We start from the raw sequence: 25,060 nt of genomic DNA, 5'->3' as shown, positions 1-25,060 counted from the left end.
AAAATACAAATATAAATGAAACAAAAAGCTGGTTATTTGAAGGATAAATCAAATTGATAGGTAATTACTGTGATTAACAAAGAAAAGTAGTGAGAAGATCCAAATAGGGTCAATAGAAACGAAATGGGAGATATTACAACTGATACTACAGAAATACAAAAGATCATTCCACCTACTATGAACACCTTTATGTACAAAAACTAGAGTATGTAGCAGAGATGTATAAATTTCTGGAAGTATACAACCCTCCTAGATTAAACCAGGAAGAAACAGAAACTCTGAATAGACTAATAACAAACAGAAAGATAGAAATGGTAATTTTAAAATCAGTAGCACTGCTATACACCAATAACGAACAAGCTGAGAATAAAAATCCAGAACTCAACCCCTTTTACAATAGCTACAAAAAAAACCCCAAAAAACAAAAGCCCCCAAAAAACAACTTAGAAATATACCTAACCAAGCCCGGGCACGGTGGCTCATGCCTGTAATCCCAGCACTTTGGGAGGCCAAGGTGGGTGGACCATAAGGCCAGGAGATGGAGACCATACTGGCTAACACGGTGAAACCCCATCTCTACTAAAAATACAAAAAAAATTAGCCAGGCATGGTGGCAGGTGCCTGTAGTCCCAGCTACTCAGAAGGCTGAGGCAGGAGAATGGCATGAACCCAGGAGGCGGAGCTTGCAGTGAGCCAAGATTGCACCACTGCACTCCAGCCTGGGTGACAGAGTGAAACTCCATCTCACGAAAAAAAAAAAAAAAGAAACATACCTAACCAAGAAGGTAAAAGACCTCTACAAGAAAAACTACAAAACACTGCTGAAAGAAATCATAGATGACACAAACAAATGGAAACATATCCCATGCTCATGAACGGGCAGAATAAATATTGTGAAAATGATCATACAGCCAAAAGCGATCTACAAATTCAGTGTAATTCCCATCAAAATACCATCATCATTCTCCGTAGAATTAGAAAACACAATACTAAATTCATTTGGAACCAAAAAAGACCCGGAATAGCCAAAGCAAGACTAAGCAAAAAGAACAATTCTGGAGCATCACATTACCTGACTTCAAACTATACTACAAAGCTGTAGTTACCAAACCAGCATGGTACTGGTATAAAACTAGGCACATAGACCAATGGGCTAGAAAAAAGAACCCAGAAATAAAGCCAAATATTTTCAGCTAACTAATCTTTAACAAAGCAAACAAAAACATAAAGTGGAGAAAAAAGAACACCCTATTCAACAAATGATGCTGGGATAACTGCAAACCACATGTGAAAGAATAAAGCTGGATCCTCATTTCTCACCTTACACATAAAATCACCTCAAGATGGATCAAAGACTTAAATCTAAGACCTGAAACCATCATATTCTAGAAGACAACACTGGAAAAAAATCTTCTAGACATTGACTTAGGCAAGGAAGTCATGACCAATAACCCAAAAGCAAATGCAACAAAAAGAAAAATAAATAGATGGGACTTAATTAAACTAAAAAGCTTCTGCACACTTAGAGAAAAAAACAGAGTGAAAAGTCAACCTATGTAATGGAAAGCAATATTTTCAAATCTGATATGGGGTTAATATTAAAAATCTGTAAAACACTCCTATAACTCAATAGCAAAAACCAAAGTACTGGGCTAAAAATTGGAGAAAGGACTTTGGAGTATTCATCAAAACAGTTGAAAACAGGATCTCACAGGAGTGCAAATATCCTGTTTACATCAATGTAAACCGGATAAAAACTGGATATTTATATCTTGTTGATATAAACAGGATATTTGCACTGCTATGTTCATTGCAGCTTTATTCACAATAGCCAAGAGGTGTCAACAACCCAAATGTTCATTGATAGATGAATAAGTAAAGAAAATGTGGTATATACAAACAATGGAATATTATTCAGCCATAAAAAGAAGGAAATCCTGTCATATGTTACAAGATGGATGAGCCTTGATGACATCATGTGAAATAAGTCAAATAAGCCAGTCATAAAAGAACAAATGCATAATTCCACCTATATGCACTATGTAAAGTAGCTAAACTCATAGAAGCCAAAAGTAGGATGCTAATTGCCAGTGGTTGTGGGGAGAAGGGCAATGGGAAGCTGCTATTCAATAAGTGTAGAATTTCAGTCTGTAAAATGAAAAATGTCTACAGATCTGTTGTACAACAGTGTGCACACATTTTAAGTGTTATAATACCGTAAGCAAATTAGTAAGACAAATTTACTAAGGGGGTGTAATTCATGTTATATGCTTGTTGTTATTTAAACCCTTTAATTTTCAATTTAAGATCTGTCACAATCTGCTTCCTACCTTTTTTTTTTTTTTTTTTTAAAGTCAGGTAGGTTTACTTCTGCTCTCCATTCCAGTGTTCATTTTGCACCTCTTGCACAGAATCTCTCATCCCTTGGCTCTACTTGGCCTAATCCAATTAATCTGACTAAAATCCCAACTTCTCTATTTTCTCAGAAAAATGACCATACATATTATCCGCTCCTCTGAACTCCTTCCTACTCACTTATCATATGTTGCCTAGTTATTGTGCTTTTTACCTTTTCACTTATGAAGGACTCATGTTTCCAGAGAATTACAAGTTCCTAACAAAAAGAAGACCATGTTTTAATTTTGTTTCTGAGTCACTGCTTAAACACAGTACCCTGCCCATTGTACAAACTCAATAAATATTTCTTAGCTGACTAAATGCTACCTGGAGAATAAATGTCTTATATAAGAAATCTGTGTATAAAATTTGGTATAGCCTCTATAGAATGTAAACCTTCAGGACTGGATCAAAGTAATCTTAGAAAACTGTGTAGAGTAATACATCTTCCTCTTACCAAGTTAGCTTACCTCTCTACAGATAAATACATGACATATTGTAATAATTCAGTGCAAGAACTATTTCCATATATTATGCAACATAATCCCACAAATAGTAAGCTTTCTATAAAAACTTATCAGGTCTGCTATGCAAGAGACAATAACAGCCTCTTTTAGCATCCCTAATTCCATAGCCAAAGTAAAAACACAAACCTTTATAGCAACAAATTATTCCTCTGCTTACTGGAGAATAGAGAATATTTATTTGCTACTCTTACGTTCTGCAGTAAGCAGCAAAGGATCTGGTTTTGCTAATGATACGGGATTCTTGAAAGCAGATTCCCAAATTGTGTAGCTCTCAAAAAGGCTTACTGATGTATGTTCTGTAGCTTAATACAAATATACAGACACATACAAATCCACAATCAGTAGAACTATAATTAACACAAGTTTCCATTCCTACTTTGAGGTTTTAGTGAACTGGCAGAAAATGAACAGAAAATAAAAGCCTTCTTTATTGCTGTGCCAAATTGTTCTGGAAAGAACCCAAGTTGTTTGCAAATAGGGTAACCACGTATTTCACATACAGTGCACATGATTTTCTTGATGACCACATTGTATAGCCTCAACAGGACTTCAGCAATTTTTATCATTTCCATTTTCCAAACAAGACATGTATATAAAAATGAAAGAAGTTTCAAGATGCTTGCTTCTATGACACAGTACACCCAGCTAAAGAAACACATCATGTTAACAGAGTCAGTATGTTTGGTTGTTTTTTCCCTCTGTTTCTAGAAACAATTTCAAGAAAAATGAGAAGGACCAAGAAGATAGACAAAACCAGATCCTTCTCAATCTACAGAACAGAAAATTATATTATTATTTTCTTGTTCTTTTGATAAAATCATCCCAGGATATTCTTTTAAAATTCAGTGATGTGTATAACATCAATTAGTCTCATGATGTTGGTACTAACGACTCTATGAACTTATGTTTTTTGAATAAACTTAGATAATGGTTGAATTTCCAGAGGGTAGTAATTACTACCATTGTTGTTCATTAAAATGTCTAGCCTTCAAGTCTTTTGCCCCAGTTTTGACATTCTAATTTTAAGACTAAAAGAAGTAGTGAGAAGAAAGTTCTAAAGATCACCGTTATAAAAGAAAATTAAATAGGTCAGTTGGCTTTCTTCAGTTCTCTGACACTTAAACTTCAAGAGAAACAAAATTCCCAAACTGAAGAGAATTTTGAAAGTTCTCTGGTTCTTCACCTAGTATGATATGCACACTTAAAAACGTTAAGTTCTATTATTACTTCCACCTGAAGTACGTATTTTCCAATTTCCCAGGAGAGACTCTATTGTTCAATTATCTAGGCTCTCAGAGCACTTCACCAACTCTTTTATATAGAACTTCTTATATTTCTTCTTCTTATTATTTTTTATCTCTCCCACTAAATTGTAACCTCATCTGGAAGAGGGAAGAGAGTTTAGAAATCTTTATAATCCCACATTTATTACTTGGTCTAACACAGAAGAAACTCAATAAAGCTTGACTAAATAAGTTATTGAATGAAAGGATAAATAAATGTATTTATATGATGTATAAAGTTCAAGTTCCTATGTATGCACCAGGTGAAGGGCTAAAGTTGGCAGGAAAAATCCTCAACTCCATTCTCTACACTATTTGTCTCTCTCAACTTCCTTCATGCTTCTATTTCTGCTTTTCAGCCTGGTTTACTATGAACTATTAGTTATTTCTACCTCCAGACGTCAAATGGGTACCTCAAACTAAATATAACCAGAATCAAATTTCTTATCGTCCCCATCCTCCAAAACTGCTCCTCTTCCTGGGTCGCTTATTTAAGTTCAATGACATCAGCAACCCAAGTCAAAGACTGCTTTATTTTTGACTTCTCTTTCTTTCATCACCTTCTGTTAATCAGTTACCTAGTTGTTTTGCTTTTATTTCCAAAACAGCTTTTAACTAAAGTCATTCAATTAATCATCCATTCAACCACTATTCACTGAGTTATTTATACGTGCTATCCATGTTATTCTAGTTTTTATGATGTATATAAAATCAATTAATCTTTTCTCTCCAAAAGGTTACAGTCTAATAGACAGATAAGCACATCAGAAGTTATAATACATAAAGATAAGTGCTTGATAGATTTTTTTTTTCAGGAATATAGGAAAAGAATATCCCAATTAGATTTGGGAGGAACAGAAAAAGCTTCCTGGACATGTTATATGTGATGTGTAGGTATTAGCTAGATGAAGAAGGGCACAAGAATATATATATCCAGACAAAATGAATGGCATGTAAGAAGCTGTGAGATTTGAGTAAGCAGGGCATGGTTTGGCACTCTAAATAGTTTGGCTAAAGTGATGCTTTTGGAAGAGTGATGGTGGATATGACTATATAACTATAGAATTACAGAGAGAGGGTTTTGTCATAAAGAACGTTGTATAAAAAGTAGAAAAAGTACCAGCCTTAACATGGGAGTTGTGCAGGTCACGAAGGATTTAAGCAAAAGAGTGACATGATGAGATCTATACTTTAAAAGATTATTCCATCTGCAGCTTGAAGGTAGATAGGAAGAAATGCCAGATTGGAGGCAGGAAGAACAACTACTGGAGGACTATTACACTATCCTGGTGAAAAATAAAGGGTGCCTAACTACAAGATTGGCAGTGAGAATGATTTTAAGGGTAAAGGGGAAATTTCTATCAAAGGAGAAATTGGGATAAAGGTGATAATAGATGGCATGAGGTCATTGAAGAGTCAGGAGAGGATGTGATGCAAAACATATGTGGAACTTGAAGAGGTGAGTGAATACCTCTATGGAGACAGAAAGGAAGGGGAAAAGATCCCTGCACATAGGTATAAGTTTGTATGTGGCAGGTGGGGTTGCCTGATAAACCACAGGATGCTCAGTTAAATTTGAAATTCAGATCAACAACAAATAACTTCTATTATAAATATTTTCCAAATATAGCACCTCCATCTTTTCACAAGTTTCTTTTTCCTGAATGCCATACATCCCACTTGTCTGCTTCACAAATTCCTACTCACTCATGTAGGCCCAAGTGCTATCTTCCCTGCAAAACATAATTTGACTTCCCTGACCTTGTGCTCTCACAGTATTGCTGATTATATATTATTCATTATGATTATTATTAAGGTTTTCCTGAATATCTTTCTCTAGATTTTAAGTTTCTTGAAAACAGGGAACAGGACTCTTTTTTTTTTTTTCTTGAAAATAGGAATCTTTGTAGCCTTATGGTCTAGCACAAGGGCTGCCATGAGAGGCAGCCAATATCTGCTGAATGAATGTCCTGTTTCAAATCTGTATTATTTGTTGCCTATTTTCCCTGTCTTCAGTTTCTCGCCTCTTGAAACCATCCTCCAAACTGACATAAGAGGTATCTTTTAAAAATATAACCATTGAAGATACTTCACTACTCAAATATCTTTGATTACTTCATGATGCCCGTCTGATAAAGTAGAAACTCTTCAGCATGGTACTGAATGCTCTACATAAGTTAATATCAAAGCTAAGGGTATAAGAGCTCAGACTTTGAAATCATATCTGGGTTAGAATTCTGGCTATGTAGCTTAAAGTTATGTGACTGAGTGAATAACTTAATCATCTGTAAAATAGGAATAACTACCTCATAATGCTGTTGCCAAAATTAAATGAGATAATGGCTATAAATGAGATAATGTCTATAAAGCATTTACTAGAGTACTGTGCTGCTCAACATTAAGAACACTAATAAATATAGCTATTATCAAGATCCTTTCCAGCTTCATCTCCTGTCATTTTGCCTCTCTCTGCTCCCATTGATATCTCCATAGCAGCTACATTTCATAACTCGCCAGTTCTCCCAACTTCAGGCTATTTCATCCTTACATGTGAATTCATAATGCTTTATTTGCTTACAATGCCCATTCCACATCAGCTTGCATGGCAAATTGTGGTATTTAAAATTTTGCTAAGGATATTTCCTAGTATACACACAAAACAGTAAATTTGTATATATACCATAGTGTTAAACAAAATCTGTGCTGGGGAAAGGTCTAGAATGTTGCTTTAAAATGGTTATATTAAAAGCATTGTTGAAATAATAAATTAGTGTGTGAGTCTTCAAGATGAGTTTTAATAATGGTAATAAGCTAATAATTGTGGTTTCACTTGTAAGTTGAAAATGCTTAGGTTTCTTCAGGTATTTTGTGCTATGTAGAGGTTCATGGACACTATAGGCTTTCTTTTATTTTAATGAGTGGATATGTTATGTCCCTAAAGGGTTTTAGTGGTCAGGAAATTCCCATCCATTTATTTATTTTCAGCCATTTATACGCTATGGCTTTTTAGAGTTTTTTCCCCGATCTCTTCCAAAAAACCCTTCTGGGTGATTTTGCAAATATTGTCACCCTTAATCTCAGTTCATACCAAATTAGAAAAATCATTTGCAACTATCTGAAACCTAAAGTTTATTAAATGTACCTGAGACAGCTTAAAAATATCCAGAAATGTTCTGATATTTCTAAAATATTTTTCCCATTTATTGAGAATCAGAATCTCTAGATAACCATAATTATTTAGTCTCTCCCTTCTTCTTCTTCTTAATTTTACCTTTGGTCCTTCAGGGCCGTTTTGTCCAGGAATCCCAATATCTCCTGGAAAACCCTAGAGAATATAAAAATGTAGAGAGTTTATTCCACAGAAAATTACTTTAAATTCATTTAGCATATAAAATTCCCTTTGCTATTCCTCCATACCCAGTTAAATCAATTTATACTCCTCAAAAATTCAATATTGAAGATTATGTTAGGCAGTTGTTTAACATTGGAATATAAAACTTACAAAGTGCACTAAAATAGAATTTACTTCATCAGTTATTCACAAACAATCCTGAGGCCCTCTAGTTCAGTTTAGGAGAGTAGAAGTCTTAGTCCAAAACAATCCACAATGTGTAAATAAGGCAAAAAGGTATATGACATATTCTTTCAACATCATATGGGATATAGGGCTACCAAAGATTAGGTGAATGTACTTTGTTGGACTCATTGTTTACTAACTACACGTTAACTTATAGATTTTTGTTAGGTAGAGATGCAAACAACTTCTGTCTGATTAAAAATAAAAAAAAAAGCACCCAAAATTATGGCTTAATATACAGGATTAATCAGTTTTGTATCTAATTAAACTATCTTATTATAACATCCCCATATTTAATTGTCTATAAATACTGAAGTCCTCAAAGGCTCTACGAACCATTATCTTACAGGTTCCATCATTAATTAATAAGTTGAATAAAACTTTTGACCTGTGTTTACTTTAAATTTGCATGAGAATAATGATTTTACTTTTTTGGAAATTATATTAGCAGTCTAAAATACTTGGCTCAAGAAATGAAAAACAAAACAAAAAGAAATGGATTACAGTGTTAAATACAATCTGTGCTGGGAAAAGGCCTACAATGTTGCTTTAAAAGTATCAGATTAAAATTCTTGTTGAAATAGAGTGTGATTCATCAAATTATGATTCAATAATTGTAATAAGCTAGTAATTGTGTTTTCATTTTATTGATTTTGTCATAGGTTACTTTCCACTGACATTAGTGAAGGAAAAAAGCAAAAGTATAAGAATCAGCATCTTTAAAAGTAAATAAAGCTGAAATTAAAATGTGAACATCCACAAGAAAAGGTAGTTCAGTGAAGGGATAAGTTGTAACAGGAATAAAAAATATGAAGTAAGATGGAACAGCAAGGTTGTTTCTGGGATATTCATTCTGGAAAGAAAAACTAATAAGAAGATATAAGATATAATAAGAAGACTGGATACCAATGTATCCAGTCTGGATTAGGACATGAATGCCTCGGCTCAGATTTAAAGCTTGGGTTCTGTGAGGAAAAATATAATTTGGGGACATTTCTGACAAAAGAAAAAGCAGTGGCAACAGAAAGATAATCACAAGATCAGATTTCTGAATGTTCTGGAATAGTTTAATACAGATATGTTTAATAGAAACTTGTTGATGGCTTTACTCATCAAAGAAAGTCAGGCTCACCTATTCTATTATTTGTATATAAGGCAATTTTTAAAACCTAGATTCTTTTCCTGATAATTTTACACCCTTTCTCTAGAACACACCGTTTGTTAGTGTGTTTATTTTTTGGGGGGGGTGGATTTCTTGTGGACTTGAATCAAGACACTTCTAGTTCCTGCTGTAACACTAGCTAGTCTAAAATTGAACTTACTACCTTCTCCATTATGTTCCTCCCTCATCCTCTGTTCACTGTTTGAGTGAATGTCACCTTGAGGTAATCCACCAGTTTCTAAGCCAAAAATCATATGCTTTGAATATTTTCATATTTTTGATGTAGTCTGAATACTTATTTTTCCCTCTCCACCACCACCATCACCACCACCACCTTCCAATCATTTACTAAGCCCCATGCATTACATCTCCTAATTCGCTGTCAGTCTGAACCACTTTTCTACAAACCTCCCTCCAAAACCCTAGGACAAGTCACTTTCTCTATTTTCCTGTTACTTATTCATGTTCCTATCCTCTATAAAATGCATCTTCACTCTGTAGCCAGACTGATCATTCTGTGGAATCTGAGCATGCCACTTTGTTATTGGCCTCAGAATAGAATCCAAATTCTTTAATACACAGTTCACGGGGTCGCTCGTGATTCAGTGGTCTCTATTTATCTCTCTTCTTTACCCTCTTCCACCCAGCACTTCAGTCACTGAACAATTTTCATATTCTCATAATATACACTCTCTTTCACTTCTGGGCTTTTGTATATACTGTTTCCTCCACCTTGAATAATGTTCCCTTAAGTTTCCTCACCTAGAACACTTATGTTTGAACTAGAAGACTGAATAATATTTTCATTACAAACTTTTATTTGACTTCCATACCTTGAATTAGGTTGCTTCTATGACCTCTCACACCATCCTGGGGCCTTACAAGGTCCCTTAATGTAGTGTTTTGGCTTGTTTTGTTTTCTAATCAGATTGTAAACTCTTTGAGTGCAGTTTTATGTTATTCACTTCCATATTCTCTGCGACCAATACAATGCCTGATACACAGTAAGTGTTTAAAAAATGCTTTGTCATTGTTGTTGCTGCTGTTGAATGACTGATTTGTTTTTCTTCTTTTCTTCTTTTTTTGAAAGAAAGTACATGTTTCGTGGCTAGTTTTAGCCCCTCAGTACTGTTTTTCAGTCAATTTAGAGCATTTATTCATAGCATCTGCATGGATAAATTAATAAATCCTGTCCATCCTCCAGATAAGCCTGGAACATGCTGTCACAGCGGTCCCCAACCTTTTTGGCACCAGTTTCATGGAAGACAATTTTTCCATAACATTGGGGTGTGGAGGATAGTCTCGGGATGAAACTGTTCTGCTTCAGATCATCAGGCATTAAGACTCTCATAAGGAGCATGCAGCCTAGATCCCTCACATGTGCAGTTCATAACAGGGTTTGTGCTCCTACGAGACTCTAATGCTGCCACCGATCTGACAGGAGGTGAAGCTCAGGCAGTGATGCTTGCTCACCTGCCACTCACTTCCTGCTGTGCAGCCCAATTCTTAACAGGCCACAAACCAGTACAGGTCCACAGCCCAGGCGTTGGGGGTCCCTGCAATATCATGCCAGAAAGCAAGAAAGCTATCAAGGTATCAGAACTAGAGTCATATTAAAAACACTTAGTAGGTGCTTGAAGAGGATCCCCTCAGCCAGATATGGGACTATATGAACTTCAACAAGGATAAGAACTACAGTGGATTGAAACACATCAAATATGTTTAAATTTATTCATAATGACACAACAACAAAAACTGTCCACATTCAAAGGATGAAAGGAGGCTAACTCATTATCTTGAAACATGATAAACAAAGGTGAAGAATCAAGCATTTATTCTGCCTTAGTGTGCCACTAGTAACCAAATAGTAGATAAGGGGATGTATTCCAGCCAGGAAGTGAAAAAGAAATTAAGAGGATTTAAAAAATCTCCATTTTGCAATGCCACAAATAATCTAATTGATCTAGGCGCTGAGCGTCAACTAGTACTAACATCACACACACATAAAGAGATCACCAGACATTATGTGCTTCCTGAGAAAAGAACAGAATACCACTGATTGTCTTGCCAAAAACAAACCTGAACATGACAAAGTCTCTGTATGTGACTACCAATTTGCAGGAAACACACAGGACCAAGAAACAAGCAGAACTACACCATGAGACTATAATCAGCAAAATCCAGACTCTGGGAAACTCTACAGATTAAATGATTGGGGAGCTTCGACAACTAAATTTTAAGGGGGAAAACAGGGAATAGAGAGAGAATTTGTAGAGTGAAAGACATAGCAAATAAAACAAATAAGCCTAAACTATAGTTTTTAAAGATACACACTTTTGTGATAAACTATGTTTTAAAAACAAGGACTGCTTACTTTTGGGAGGAGAGCTGGGCTTGTGGTTTCATGAGGCACATAATGGCTTCGGTAGTTATGGCAGTTTTACTCTTGACCTGTGTGATAGTTACAAGAGTCTGTCTTATAATTGTTTGTGATATACATTTGTTTTGTATAGTTTTATGTGTCTATGTTTTACTTTACAATAAAATGGTAAGAAAAAAATTGTTGGGGTGACTTCTGGGTAAACATGCAATGCTGAATACATGTGTGAATCTCTGCTCCTGAAGACTTCATTAAAGTATCAGTGGAGAAATATTAAAAAGACAAAGTGGTAAGGTCAAGGATAATAGAAGAAAAAGATGTCAACACAGCTGATCTCATAGTATAGTCATACAAGCTGAATATTTTAAAATCTAAACCCTTATTGAAAAGCTAACAAATATACAAGCACCAATTATTAAAAGGAGGAGAAAGATCTTTATTTCCTTCCCACGTAGGAGAGTTCAGAACCTTGGCCAAAGAAACTTTTCATTATTTTAAAAATTCATACCTAGGTTACTATCAAGTAGAGCTCTTGCCTTTTAAATAATACATTTCAATATATTAAAACTAGAGTTAACTATCAACTGAACTTTAATGATAACATATATATAAAGGAAACCTTTTTTTTAACACATGAATTTAGTGCTCAAAATGTAATCAAATGACATGGACATCTTTGCCAAGTAGCAAAATTTCAGAAAGCTTACAGATTGAAAGATAAAAAGCACATCATCAGAGTCCATACTTTCCATTTTTAGAAGCTTCATTAGCATGAAACGATACAGGAAGAAAAGTAAAAACAAAAATCTGATAAATATGCTCTAATTCATTTTTATAAATTTAAAATAATTTAGAAAACATTAATCAGTCCAAACATTTTCTCTTACAATGTGTTTTACTACCTCAGTTAAGTCATCCTATCACAATTTAAAATATAATACCTTAGTGAAGGAAAAGAACAGCAGTCTGGCTTCTGGTGCCTCTTAATAGAACTAGTCTGACCACCAATTTTTACCAAGAAGCAGAAAAAAGAAGTAGTTTTAAAAATAATAAGTGAAAATATGTCTTCTGTTTTCAGACCCTTCACATCTGTTTGCTATACTGAGAAGAGTGACTCAGCATTCTCTCCAGTAAAAACAAAGTTTTATTATTCTATAATCACTAGAGGCTGGAGACTAATTCACATGCATTTTTTTTAAAGCAAAACCTGGGAACCGAAGCACTAGCAGATTCCATTAGTTTCCTGGGAAATCATAAAAGTAAAATATTATCATTCTTATTTGGCAGTAGCCAGAAGCTTGGAAGCTAGAGTGTCCTAATAGAATATATTATATTATGTGCACATACATTGAGCACTTTAATAGTTTTCCAATAGAAGTGTTAAAGTCTCTGTTTTCTATTGAAATATATAGTCCCTCAAGTTAAAAAATGGTAATGGATAAACTTATACACTTATACACAAACTAATTACAGTATATCCATAAAATGAACAGCCCGGATGTGGCAACCTAGACGAATCTCAAATGTATTATGCTAAGTGAAAGAAACCAGACAAAAAAAAAAAAGAGTACACACTATATGAGTCAGTTTATATAAAGACTTTAGAAAATTCCAATTAATTAAGAGTGACAAAAAGCAGATCAGAAGTGGCACGGAAAGCGAGAATACAAGAGGGACAAAAATAAGGTATTATATAAAAAGTGAACAAATACATTACTGAGTTTGACAGATATGTTCATTATCTTGATCTTGGTGATGGTTTCACAGGTTATACATATGTCAAAAATCATCAAATTGTAAAATTTAAATACAGGCAGCTTATTATATGTCAATTATACCTCAAAAAGCCTGTAAAAAGAAAGGTATTTAGTACTGGTTATTTTAGATAATCATATGCTTTGTGGTAGGCAACATTTTTTAAGGGTTTAAAGATCTTTAGAGAGAATATATAATTTATTAGTTGAACTAGTTTTCAGATAAAATCAGTGTTGCTCAGATTTTGGCTTGTTTTAGAGGTAATAACATGTTAAATTATAATAACAGCTTTAAAACAAATTATATATTTTGGAAAATTGAAACTTTTCTGATATTTTGCAAGGTAGCTTTAAGATATCCTGTTATTATAGATAAGAGTGACACTTGGACCATTTAACTCTCAAGGAAAATTTCAATTATTGATTTAATATCCACTGTGCTTTAAATATACAAGAACACAGCACAGTTTGGCTTAAATGTATCTTCTGAGTAGTTTATAAGTCTGAACAAAGTAGAGATGAATATAGCCCTTGGAAAAACAATCATTAAAAAAGGCTAGAAGATAAACTTAATAAAGGCAACATGTAAATTATGAATTCTCAAGGGCAAAGTTATGCAAAGCCTTGGCTAGTGTTGTGAATGTATAGTACATTCAATAAACATTTGATGGTCTGAATTGATGACCAACTTAAAAACAAATTCTATCTGAATAATAACTTCTTCAGTTAGGCAGTTTCAAAGTTATCCTGAAAAAAGAACTAGCCTAGCTTCTAAAGACAGGACTGAAATTTTACATATTCAAACAAGTAAGAATGTATCCAGAGGGAGACAGGTTTTGTAAGAGGATAATTTGGTCTGAGACAAGGATCCGGCTTACAGTTACAAGATTTTATTTTCTAACATTTAGGGAAGCACATGTCATGTCAGTAATATGATGAGTCCAGATAGGAAAGTAATAATAAAAAAGAAAAACATTAAAATAGCCTTTACTGAGTGAGAATAACCTATCCAGAAGTTAATGCCAAAAAACATTTCAAAAGGCAAATGTAATACATTCACTTTCCCAGTAATCTATAGAAACTAAACTTTAGCACTGGGAGGCATGCAAACTGTAAATGAAGGAACTATTCTGTCTTCTGAGGAAACCACAAGCAGAAAATACAGTTTCTTGAAAATGCAAACTAATCCATCTAGGTATCTGTCTCTCCTTCATTTTTCTTTTGCTGTTTTAGATCTAAAAGCCATGAAAACCAGGTATTTTCCATGACAATACTGCTGAGAAATTTAGTGATTATTGCTATTCACATATTTTCCCTTCTGTAATTCTATGCATTTGAGCAGAAATTATAGCACAGATTAATTCCATATGTGCAGCATCCTGAAAACTCAACAGAGAAAATCCACAAAACTACAATGACAATAAAATTCCTTATGACAAAACGTACATTCTGTGTTCCAAATAGGACTTTTGTTTAGATAGTATTTACAGTATTTTTTTAAAGAGATTGAGTCTTGCTCTGTCAATCAAGCTGGAGTACAGTGGCATGATCACAGGTGTGTACCACCATGTTCAGCTAATTAAAAAAATTTTTTTTCTTTTTTTTTAGAGATGTGATCTCATTTTGTTGCCCAGGCTGGTGTTGAACTACTGGACTCAAGTGATACTCTTGCTTCAGACTCCCAAGCAGCTAAGATTAGAGATACAAGCGATCTGTGCCCAGATATTCACAGTATTTTTAATATCACTTTTAAAGGAAACTACAAAGTCAACTGGAAAGTCTACTTTTAGTCTAAAGTCCACATAAAATTATAGTTGTTATAATTAAAAAATAAACAATTCTGGCCATTATTTGATATTTAGGTTTGGATAATCTATAGTGACAAAAAGCAGATCCCCTCATGGTAGCCCAAGGAGGAAGGGGGAAGGAGAGGCAGAAAAGGATTACAAATGTAAACAAGAAAATTTGGGGGTTTGATGGGTGTGTTCACTATCCTGATTTTGTTAATTGATATGGTTTGGGTCTGTGTCCCTGCCCAAATCTCATGTCAAATTGTAATCTCCGGTGTTGGAGGTAGGGCCTGATGGGAGGTGACTTAATCATGGGGTCGGATTTCACCCTCAGCGTTGCTCTCATGATACTGAGTGCTTGCAAGATTTGGTTGTTTGAAAGTGTGTGGTACCTCTCCCTCTCTCTCTTCCTCCTGCTCAGGCCAGGTAAGATGTGTCTGCTTCCCCTTCACTTTCCACCATGATTGTTAAGTTTCCTGGGGCCTCCCCAGCCATGTTTCCTGTACAGCCTGTAGAGCCATGAGCCAATTAAACCTCTTTTCTTTATAAATTACTCCATCTCAGGTATTTCTTTATAGCAGTGCAAGAACAGATGAACACAGTGATGGTTTTACAATTTATATATATGTCAAAATTATCACATTTTACCACATATAACTGTTACATGTTAACTGTACCTCTATAAAGCTGTAACAAAAAAAGGTAATTGGTATTAGGTGTTTTAGATGTTTCTTTTTGGTAGGCAACAGTTGGTAATAATTTGAAGATCTTTAGAGAGAAAATAGAAATTATTCATTGAACTTGTCCCCAGATAAAAATCAGTGGAGCTCAGATTTTGAATTGTTTGAAAGTAACAGCATAACCATTATTTAATGCATATTTTTGGCTAAGTATAATTTTAGGTACTCAATATGTCTCAGAATTCTTATAAATATCTTAAGTAAAGAATATCAATTCGGCTAGGCACGGTGGCTCACGCCTGTAATCCTAGCACTTTGGGAGGCTGAGGCAGGTAGATTACCTGAGGTCAGGAGTTTGAGACCAGCCTGACCAACATGGCGAAACCCTGTCTCTGCTAAAAATACAAAAAAATTAGCCGGGCGTGGTGGTGGGTTCCTGTAGTCCCAGCAACTCGGGGGGCTGAGGCAGGAGAACTGCTAGAACCCTGGGGGCGGAGGTTGCAGTGAACTGAGATGGTGCCACTGCACTCCAGCCTGGACGACAGAGGGAGACTCCATCTCAAAAAAAAAAAAAGAGTTTAAATTAACTTAGTCAAGAGATAGTTACTATGTATCAGGCACTGTTCTTGGCATTGATCATATACTAGAAAACAAAAAAATTCCTTGGCTTCATAGAAAGTATATTCTAGAGACTCTTTATCTCAAAGATCGTCTCCCTTTCAATGTGTGTATGTTTGCTGCATGGAGTGGGAAATTAGGTGATTAAAAAAGATTTACACTGACACCATCCTGGCTAACACGGGGAAACCCCGTCTCTACTAAAAAATACAAAAAAACTAGTCGGGCGAGGTGGCGGGCGCCTGTAGTCCCAGCTACTCGGGAGGCTGAGGCAGGAGAATGGCATAAATCCGGGAGGTGGAACTTGCAGTGAGCTAAGATCCAGCCACTGCACTCCAGCCTGGGTGACAGAGCGAGACTCTGTCTCAAATAAAATAAAATAAAATAAAATAAAAGATTTACACTGTTAAAAGGAATTGGCATGTCTCAATTACCTACTTTTGTTCTAGATATACAGCTATGGGTCCAGGGCCACTCTATGTTGTTTCACATTCTCTTTTTCTTCAAATGGGATATCTTGTTTTCTTTCTTTCTTTACTATCTATACTGGTTAGTAGAAATGTAGACATATTTAGGCCTCATTGAAAGGAATGCACCTTACCCTGAGAACTTGGCCTTTGAGATGTAAGCAATAATTGGCCAGTACCTTGGGGTACCTTCTTCTGGAGAAAGGACAGTGCGTTTTCAGCTGTGTAGGCGCCTGCACTGTTAGGCAAAGGCATGTTTAAAACTGTATAAGTGGTAAGAGGGTATAAGTAGATATTGGGCACTAAAGATGTGAAATGTAGAGGACATTTCTTCAATCTGCTAAAAATCTCTTTGGGGAAACATTTTTCCCCATTTCACAGTCCATGTACTCTGTTCTCCATCCCAGTTTCCAGGGGTGGGAAAATGACCTAAATCTTGCAAATTACAGTATTCCTATTCCATTGCTATTGCAATTGATTGAAAGATGATCATGTGGGCCGGGCGTGGTGGCTCACACCTTTAATCCCAGCACATTGGGAGGCCGAGGCAGGCAGATCACGAGGTCAGGAGTTTGAGACCATCCTGGCCAACATGGTGAAACTCCATCTCTACTAAAAATACAAAAATTTGCTGGGTGTTGTGGCACGTGCCAGTAGTCCCAACTACTCGGAGGCTGAGGCAGGAGAATCGCTTGAATCCAGGAGGCAGAGGTTGCAGTGAGCCGAGATTATGCCACTGCACTCCCGCCTCGTGACAGAAAAAAAAAAAAAAAAAAAAAAAGATGATTATGTGGTCAAAGCCTGATTGGCTGGAGTCTCCTAACAATTTTTGCTAGAGATACAAGGAAAAAAAGAGTGCTTTCTTTTTGCTTAGATTGCTAACTCTGAGGGCAACAGAAGCCTAGAATTGCCAATGACCACTTTTTCTACAACGTGTTCCTGTGAATGTAGCCAACAGAGAAATGCCAGGATAAGATTTACAGAGTGTCTTGGTTATATTCATCAAGTTCCTGTACCTAGCCAAATCTCTAGACACATATACTCCTGGACTTCCTGATTATATTATCCAATTCTGATTTTTTTTTTTCACTTAAAACTGTTCAAACTGAGTTTCTGTCACTTTCAATGGAAAAAGGCCTCACTGAAACATTGAACTATTTGCAGTTCTTTACATACATCTAGCTTCTTCACACATCTGTGCTTTTACAAATGCTGTTTCCTCTGGATGGAATGCCCTTGCCCTCTGTTTCTACTTGATAAATCCGTACTATTTCTTCAAGTCACTGCTCAAACACCCATGTACTCCATGCCACTGGTTCTTGCATCATGTAACTTGTTATCAACTCAAATGTAACATGATCTATGAAAACTTTCATGATGCACTTTAGTCAGAATCAGCAGCAGATTATTTTATATCTGTACAGAACTCTGTTAATATGGCTAGTTAGCACTATTCATACTATACTATAATTAAGGGCATGTTTCTCTATTCCAATGAAATGTAAGCTCATGCAGGAAAAGGAATATATCTGACCCATTTTTGTACCTCCAATATTTAACTTCATATGTCACTGGAAGATAATTCTTCGTTGGTCTCTTGCATTTCCACACATTCTGCAAATGAGGTATTGACTTTGCATTATTCCAGTCACTCTCTTCAGAGATTTTTGCATTGCTTCCTGAAGCAAAGGGCAGGAGGGAATGCTTGCTGTCCAAGATAACAGAGATAATATCTCTCTAGAATACATTATCTTTTCTGACTGCCCATTATAAAAGATTTAGTCTCCTTAAACTTCAGATTCCTCTTACGTAATGCAACCTACCACATATGCAAGCATCATCTAGCCCTCTTCTTGTCACCCTGTGCGAAGTGGGGCTCAGTGAATCAGTGCAAAAATGTTGATACTCTGAAAAGTGCTTTTGCCAAGAGTAATAAACTATCTTTTGTCATTGTTTTAGGAGCTTGTGTCTTTTACCAGAATCATTGAAACTGTCAGACTAACTTGTTGGCTTGCAAACAGAATAAAATCTCAGATTCTGACAGTTTTGGTGATGAAGATGGGATACTGATAGAGACATAGCTTTCTGGAGGAGGAAGTATTAGGGCCTCACAGATGATTAACAGGATTTGAGAGAAGTCCATGGGAAATTGCAAGGAATATGTCAACCAAATACATGGTCAACAAGCAATAAATGGTCCTCCACTTTATTGCCTGTTTAGAGGAGGTACTGGGAGAGACAGCTTCAGGCCAAGTACAGGGAAGTAAGTTCAAAAACAGTTGCGCTAGTTGTCCCTAACTCTCTTCTGGGCAGAAAGACTTCCTCATCAATCTGGTGAGCAGTTTCAGGTTTGCAACATTGTAACAACTAGTACTAAGTCCCAGCACTTTGGGAGGCTGAGGTGGGTGGACGGGCAGATAGCTTGACCAGCCTGGGTAACACAATGAAAACCTATCTCTACAAAAATAAAAAATAAAAAACTTAGCTGGGTGTGGTAGTGCATACCTGTGGTTCTAGCTATTTGAGAGGTTGAGGTGGGAGGACTGCTTGAGGCTGGGAGGTTGCAGCTGCAGTGGCCGTGATCACGCCACTGCACTCTAGCCTGGGTGGGCAACAGAACAAGACCTTGTCTCAATAAAATAAAATAAAGTAAAATAAAATAAAAAATAGAAAAGAAAAGAAAAAGAAAGATTCATCCTGAGTAGGCAGAAGATTCTATCTCCTTATAGATAATAGTTACAGAGACTACCATCTATAGTGAGTATAAAGGGATGAAAATTTGTGACCAGTATGAGCAAAAACCAGGCAACGCAATAGAACTTTGGCTGGTTCACCTGGGAGATGAGAGAGGGGTCTCATATTTTTTCACAACACAAGAATTGCAACATTAGCCCAGATTACCTAACCACTGCATATGCTGCCTCTGACACAGCTTGAAATAAAAGGTCTTAACAATTTGATCCCAACCTAGTTTTACAATCTTATTTGTCACTCTGTGCCAACACACAAAAAAACTGTATCAGCCAGCCAGTGTCACCCACTCCTGTAAATCCACCATGAATATAACCTAGGTCTCTTGGCTCTGCTTACGTGGTTCACTGTGCTTGGAATGCCCTCCCCTTTTCCTGCGATTTATTAATAAACAATCTAATTCAAGTTCCGTCGTTTCTATAAACCCTTCCATCTTTTTTATGAATCCTTCTCTATCCTTTCTTTTTTTGTTAATCTATCTCTACTAACACTGCACTAAAACAACTCCTTAATTCTCATATGATGCCTTCACCATTACCTAACAGTTTACATATAGATTTTGTTCTTCCCAACTAGACTGAATCTTCCTAAATTATCAATTACATTTTATTTTTAATATATCTTACAGTGATTACTAGGCATATATTTGCACATAGTAGAAACCTAATACTTTTTTTATCGACTGACTTAATCACATGTACTCTTTCAGCATGACTTAAGCGACAATTAAAAACATTAAATTTATCATCCAAATCCAAGTCATAAAAGATATCAAAGAAGTAAATCATTTAGGTGAAGGGAATCCATTACGTTCTAATCAATTAATATAGCTGGCCACAGTCTAGCTTATTCCAATTAAGTCCACTGAAGTACTAAAAATGAAGTTTAAAAGCATGCTTTTACTTGATACAGCCAGATTTTTGAAACTCACTTCAGTCTTTGTCTCTAATGAAGACCACCCTGATGGAAAAAGAGGACCCACTGCTTGGCCACTTCTGGCACTGCTGTGATTAGTGGTCTTGATTCATTTTTGTCATAAACAACTGGCCCCATATACAAAGTACATCATCCAAAATTCAAATATTTGGCAATCTCTGTGCCCCAGGGGGCTTAACAGCTGAATCAACAAACATTCTAACCATCCTGCTACCATATAAGAAGGTGCTCTGCTGCCAGAACTGAGAGGACACTTGGGGTTAGTGCTCAAAACTGATACTACTATGATTAAAGAAACAGAAAGGATTCCTGCAGGGCATTTTCCATATGTTTTTATTAAAAGCAGAAAAAAATATGGAAAAAATAAATCTCAGTTATTAAGGCAAGTGATGTTTTATCTTGGAACACCTCTAATATTTAAAATTCTGTGAAAAGCTAAATGCACAGATCTTTTCACTTCATTGTTACAGCATATGCAAGTATCATCACTGTCACATTGCCCAGAATAAGTAAAACATTAAGAAGAGAAAAAAAGCTTTGAAGTGGTTTGAAATCACATTTGCTCAGCTGGTCTTTAATGATGAACAGTTCTCTTCAATGCCAATGGCAAACAGCATTTACAACAAAAACTTCAGAGTACTTTGCTTTCACCAACTCTTATGAAGATTTGAGTTTCCTAACCAAAAGTCACTAGCAAGAAATGGTGGTCAGTCCTGTCCTGCCTTTTTAGTTGAGTAGCTGACCATTTGCATGGTATGATTAAGTTGAGAGGTATAAAAGTTTCTAGTCATCCATAAGTTTTTCCCTACTCACTAAATGACACCCTAAACCCTTTGATTAATGACATTTTGCATTAGTTTCAGGTTTCTGTTCATTGCTAAAATGCAAATATTCTTAAAATAGGAATACATTGCTGTTAGCTCATAATCATTTACTGCTGGGAGTGAAATATATTCATCAGGTCCTTCCATGAAAATAGGCTTTGATGGGAAGGGCAAATTTTAGCACACCGATTGCTTGAGATGGAAAAGAACTCATGCCCAAGGGGGTAAATACACACACACACACACACACACACAGACACACACACACATAAAGGAGAGACTAAGAGCCTCAGGAAAAAAAAAATTCTTCAACTATTTTACAACTTTCTCTGAGGACTGCACTGATTCTAGACTTTCAAGGGATGACCTGATTTTTAAATTTTAATTTTATCAAACCTAATCAAACCTGATGCCTGGGAAAAAGGACAGACAGAGACAGTAGAGGCTTTGACATGGTATAAGAATTGAATATTGACTTCTTGACTATAAGCTCCCGAAGTCAGGACCTAATCTTATTCACTTCAGCACTTTTTTTCTTAGTGATTGACATATATAATAGATATCCGAGAAAGATCTGTTGAAAATGAATAGTAAGAATTGGATTGTCTAAAGAAGAGCATAAAAGGCAGAGATATCCCCATAGGTAGATCTTTGGGTTCTGATGATCAGCCAATCACATCTCTATGACTGTCAGTCACATTGTGTGTGGGGGGATGTCATACATTAGTGCCACCATTAAAAACCTAAAAGATGTAGCAGTGGTGGTCCCTATCACAGCATTGCTGAATTCACCAGTCAGGCTCCTGCAGAGATCAGATAGATTCTGAAGGGTGACTGTAGACTACCACAGCCTCAGTTACAGCTGCTTTGTCAGATGTAGTATCATCGCTAGGGAAGATTACTAAGTCTTCCCATAAATGGTATATAGTCACCAATTAAGCAAATGTACTTTTTTCCTTTAAAATTAAAAAAGGTAATAAAAAACTAGTTTGCATTCATGTAGGATGGACAATAGTCACTTACAATCTTCCTCTGTTCTCCTGCATCTGTCATATGACACAGGTTCAGTCCGAAGAGATCTGAACCTTCAGTGAATGCCATAGAACATCACCCCAATCCACTACATACATGATGTCAGGCAGATTGAACAAGAATAGCAAGAGATGGCTAGTACAATAGAGAATTTGGCAAGACACATACACTCAAGATGGTAGGATATACACCCTTCAAAGATTCATAAGCTGGCCAATTCTCTGAAGATTTAGGATCCCAGTGGTTAGGGATATACTTGAATAGCCCCTTTAAGGCAAGAGCAAGTTGAGAGTCTTACATACTCCACCACAAAAAAAAAAAGAAAAGAAAAGAAAAGGAAAGGCACGCCTTTTGGGGTCCAGGGAGCAAACTGTTCTATACCTAGGAATACTACTGTAGCCTATATACCAGGTGACACTGAAGGCTGCTAGCTTTGAGTGGCACTCAAAACAGGAAAGGGCAACATCATAAATCTAGGACATGGTACAATCAGTCCCGCCACTTGTACATTTAATCAAGAAGACCCACTAGTATTGGAGGTATTATGGTGGGAGAAGATGCAGTATGAAGCCTATGGCAGTTTGCAGTGAGAGAAATAAATGCTGCCTCTGGAATTCTGGAGTAAGGCCATGTCATCTGAAGCAGAAAATAATATGCTTTTTGAGAAACAGTTTTTGGTGTTACTGGGACCTGGTAAAGGAAGGACACTTGACTATGGGACATCAAGTAACCACACACTTAGAACTTGCCATTATATCCTGGGTTCTGTTAGGCTGCCAAGACATAAAATCACATGGGCACTAGCAGCAATCCACTATACAGGAGAAATGTTATATACAGGATTGAACCCAAGTGGACCAGGGGGAACAAGTAAGCTGCATTAATAGGTATCCCAAACCCCAATGTCACCTTCACACTCACTGCAGTTCCCTTCTCCTGCCTTATAACTAAAGGAATATGTGTTAGGGTGAGAAAATAGCTCCCATATGACTAGCTGGAGGAGTTTGGTTTATGGTTGGGTCAGCTTGGTAAGCAGTTCTAGTTGAAAATGGATAGCAACAGCAAAAAAGGTACACTTATGAGTACTCTGAATAACAACAGAGAAGAAAAAAGTCATCCTAATGGGTAGATCTGTGAGCAGTGTACCAGCTCATCACCTTTTGTGTGTCAAGAGAAGTGACCTGAAGTGAGGATATATAGATTCTTGGGCAATAATCAATGGCATGGCTATCTGGTCAGGGGCCTGGGAGGAGAAAAAATAGAGGAAGCGAGAGATCTGAGATACAGTCACATGAATAGACACACGGGATTAGGGAAAGAGTATGAATAGTTCTATCTCACACATTAATGCCCACCAGGAAGCATATACCATGAAGGAGTTTATAAGAAACCAAATAGACAAAATGACTTGGCCAGTTGACATCAGGCAGCCTTCATCTTTGGTCACTCCCAGACTGGCATGAGTGTCACATGAATGGAGAAGACATGGTAGCAGAGACAAAAGTTATGTATGAGCCCAACAGCATGTACTATCACTTACCAAGGATGTTCCAGCTTCTGCTGACTCTGAAAGTCCCATTTGTCAGCAAAAAAGACCAACAACGTCCCCATTACGGCATCATTCCTCGAAGAAGACAACTAGCTACTCTGTGGCAAATTTCTTACCTTGGGCCCCTTCCAACTTGGAAGTATCAACAGTTCATCCTCACAGAGATAGATATCTATTTTGGGTAAGAGTTTGCCTTTCTTGTCTCTAAAGTTCTACTAGCACCACTATCTAGAGACTTACAGAATGCCTGATCCACAAACAGGAAACCTCACAGAACACAGCATTCAAAAACGGAGACCCTCTTTACCTTGAAGGAGGTGCAAGGAGTAGGCCTATGATATAATCCATTAGTTTTTATCCTGCCCAATCTAGAGGCATCCAGCCTCATGTAACATTGGAACTTCCTTCTAAAGTTATAACTGATGTGCCAGTTAAAAGAAAATAATGCGAAAAAATGGTGTACTACCCTTTAGGACACAGTAGATTTATTAAAATCACTGACCCCTATATGGAGTTTTGTCCCAAATAGGATGAACATTCGGGTCTAAAGACCGAGGGGTGGAAGCAGGTATGGTCCTATCTACCATCACTCCCAATGACACACTGTATTCTGTGCTTCCTTTACCACATGCTGAACTCTACAGGGTTGAAGATCTTGTTACCCAAAGTGGGGGTTCTCTCTTGACAGGAGATACAACAAAAGTCTTACTAAACTAAAAGTTATGGCTGCTACCAGAGCACTTTGGACGTTTTGTGACCAGGTCTGAAAAAATAAAAAGAGAAGTCACCACACTGGCATGACTAATTGACCCTGATAAACAAAAGGAAGCAAGACTGCTTTTATACAATAAAGGCAGGAAGGAATACATATGAAACTCAGGTGACACACTGGGCAGCTTCTTGTATTCCTGTCAAACATACATGCTCTTCAGCAATGAAGGTTTAGGTTATACTACCAGATAAGCTACCAAGATCAGCTGAGGTGATAGCTGAGGGTGAGGGGAATGTAAAATGGATAGTGAAAGAGTGAGAAAAGTACCAGTTGTGGCTCTGAGAGCAACTGGATTGATAGAGGCCACTGTCCATCCTACTAACACAGATAGATCATGTAAAACAAAAATAAGTGAAGATACAGCAAATCTAAACAACATAATCAATAAGGAAGGGCAAATCACTACATACCAAACTTTGCACCTGATAATAAGAATATACCATCTTGTCAAGAAAACATTGAACATTCACAAAAAGTGAACATATACTAGGTAAAAAAGAAAAAGGTCAGTAAGTTCTATAAAGTAAAAAAAAGTCTCTGATCACCATGCAATGAAACCAG

At 36.4% G+C, this 25,060-nt stretch overlaps 1 protein-coding gene across 1 annotated transcript in view; it reads right to left on the bottom strand.

The window, feature by feature from the left end:
• COL24A1 (collagen, type XXIV, alpha 1) overlaps positions 1–25,060 on the bottom strand; it is a 395,043-nt gene that overhangs the window by 226,404 nt on the left and 143,579 nt on the right. The window contains exon 20 of the mRNA XM_011956095.1: positions 7,479–7,532. Within this exon, the coding sequence (XP_011811485.1) occupies positions 7,479–7,532 (54 nt within the window). The remainder of the gene's footprint in view (positions 1–7,478; positions 7,533–25,060) is intronic.

Source organism: Colobus angolensis, unplaced genomic scaffold (genome assembly GCF_000951035.1).
Source record: "Colobus angolensis palliatus isolate OR3802 unplaced genomic scaffold, Cang.pa_1.0 Scaffold41, whole genome shotgun sequence".
NCBI lineage: Eukaryota > Metazoa > Chordata > Mammalia > Primates > Cercopithecidae > Colobus > Colobus angolensis.
Note: the sequence above shows the minus strand (reverse complement) of the source record. Positions and strands in the feature narration are given on the sequence as shown.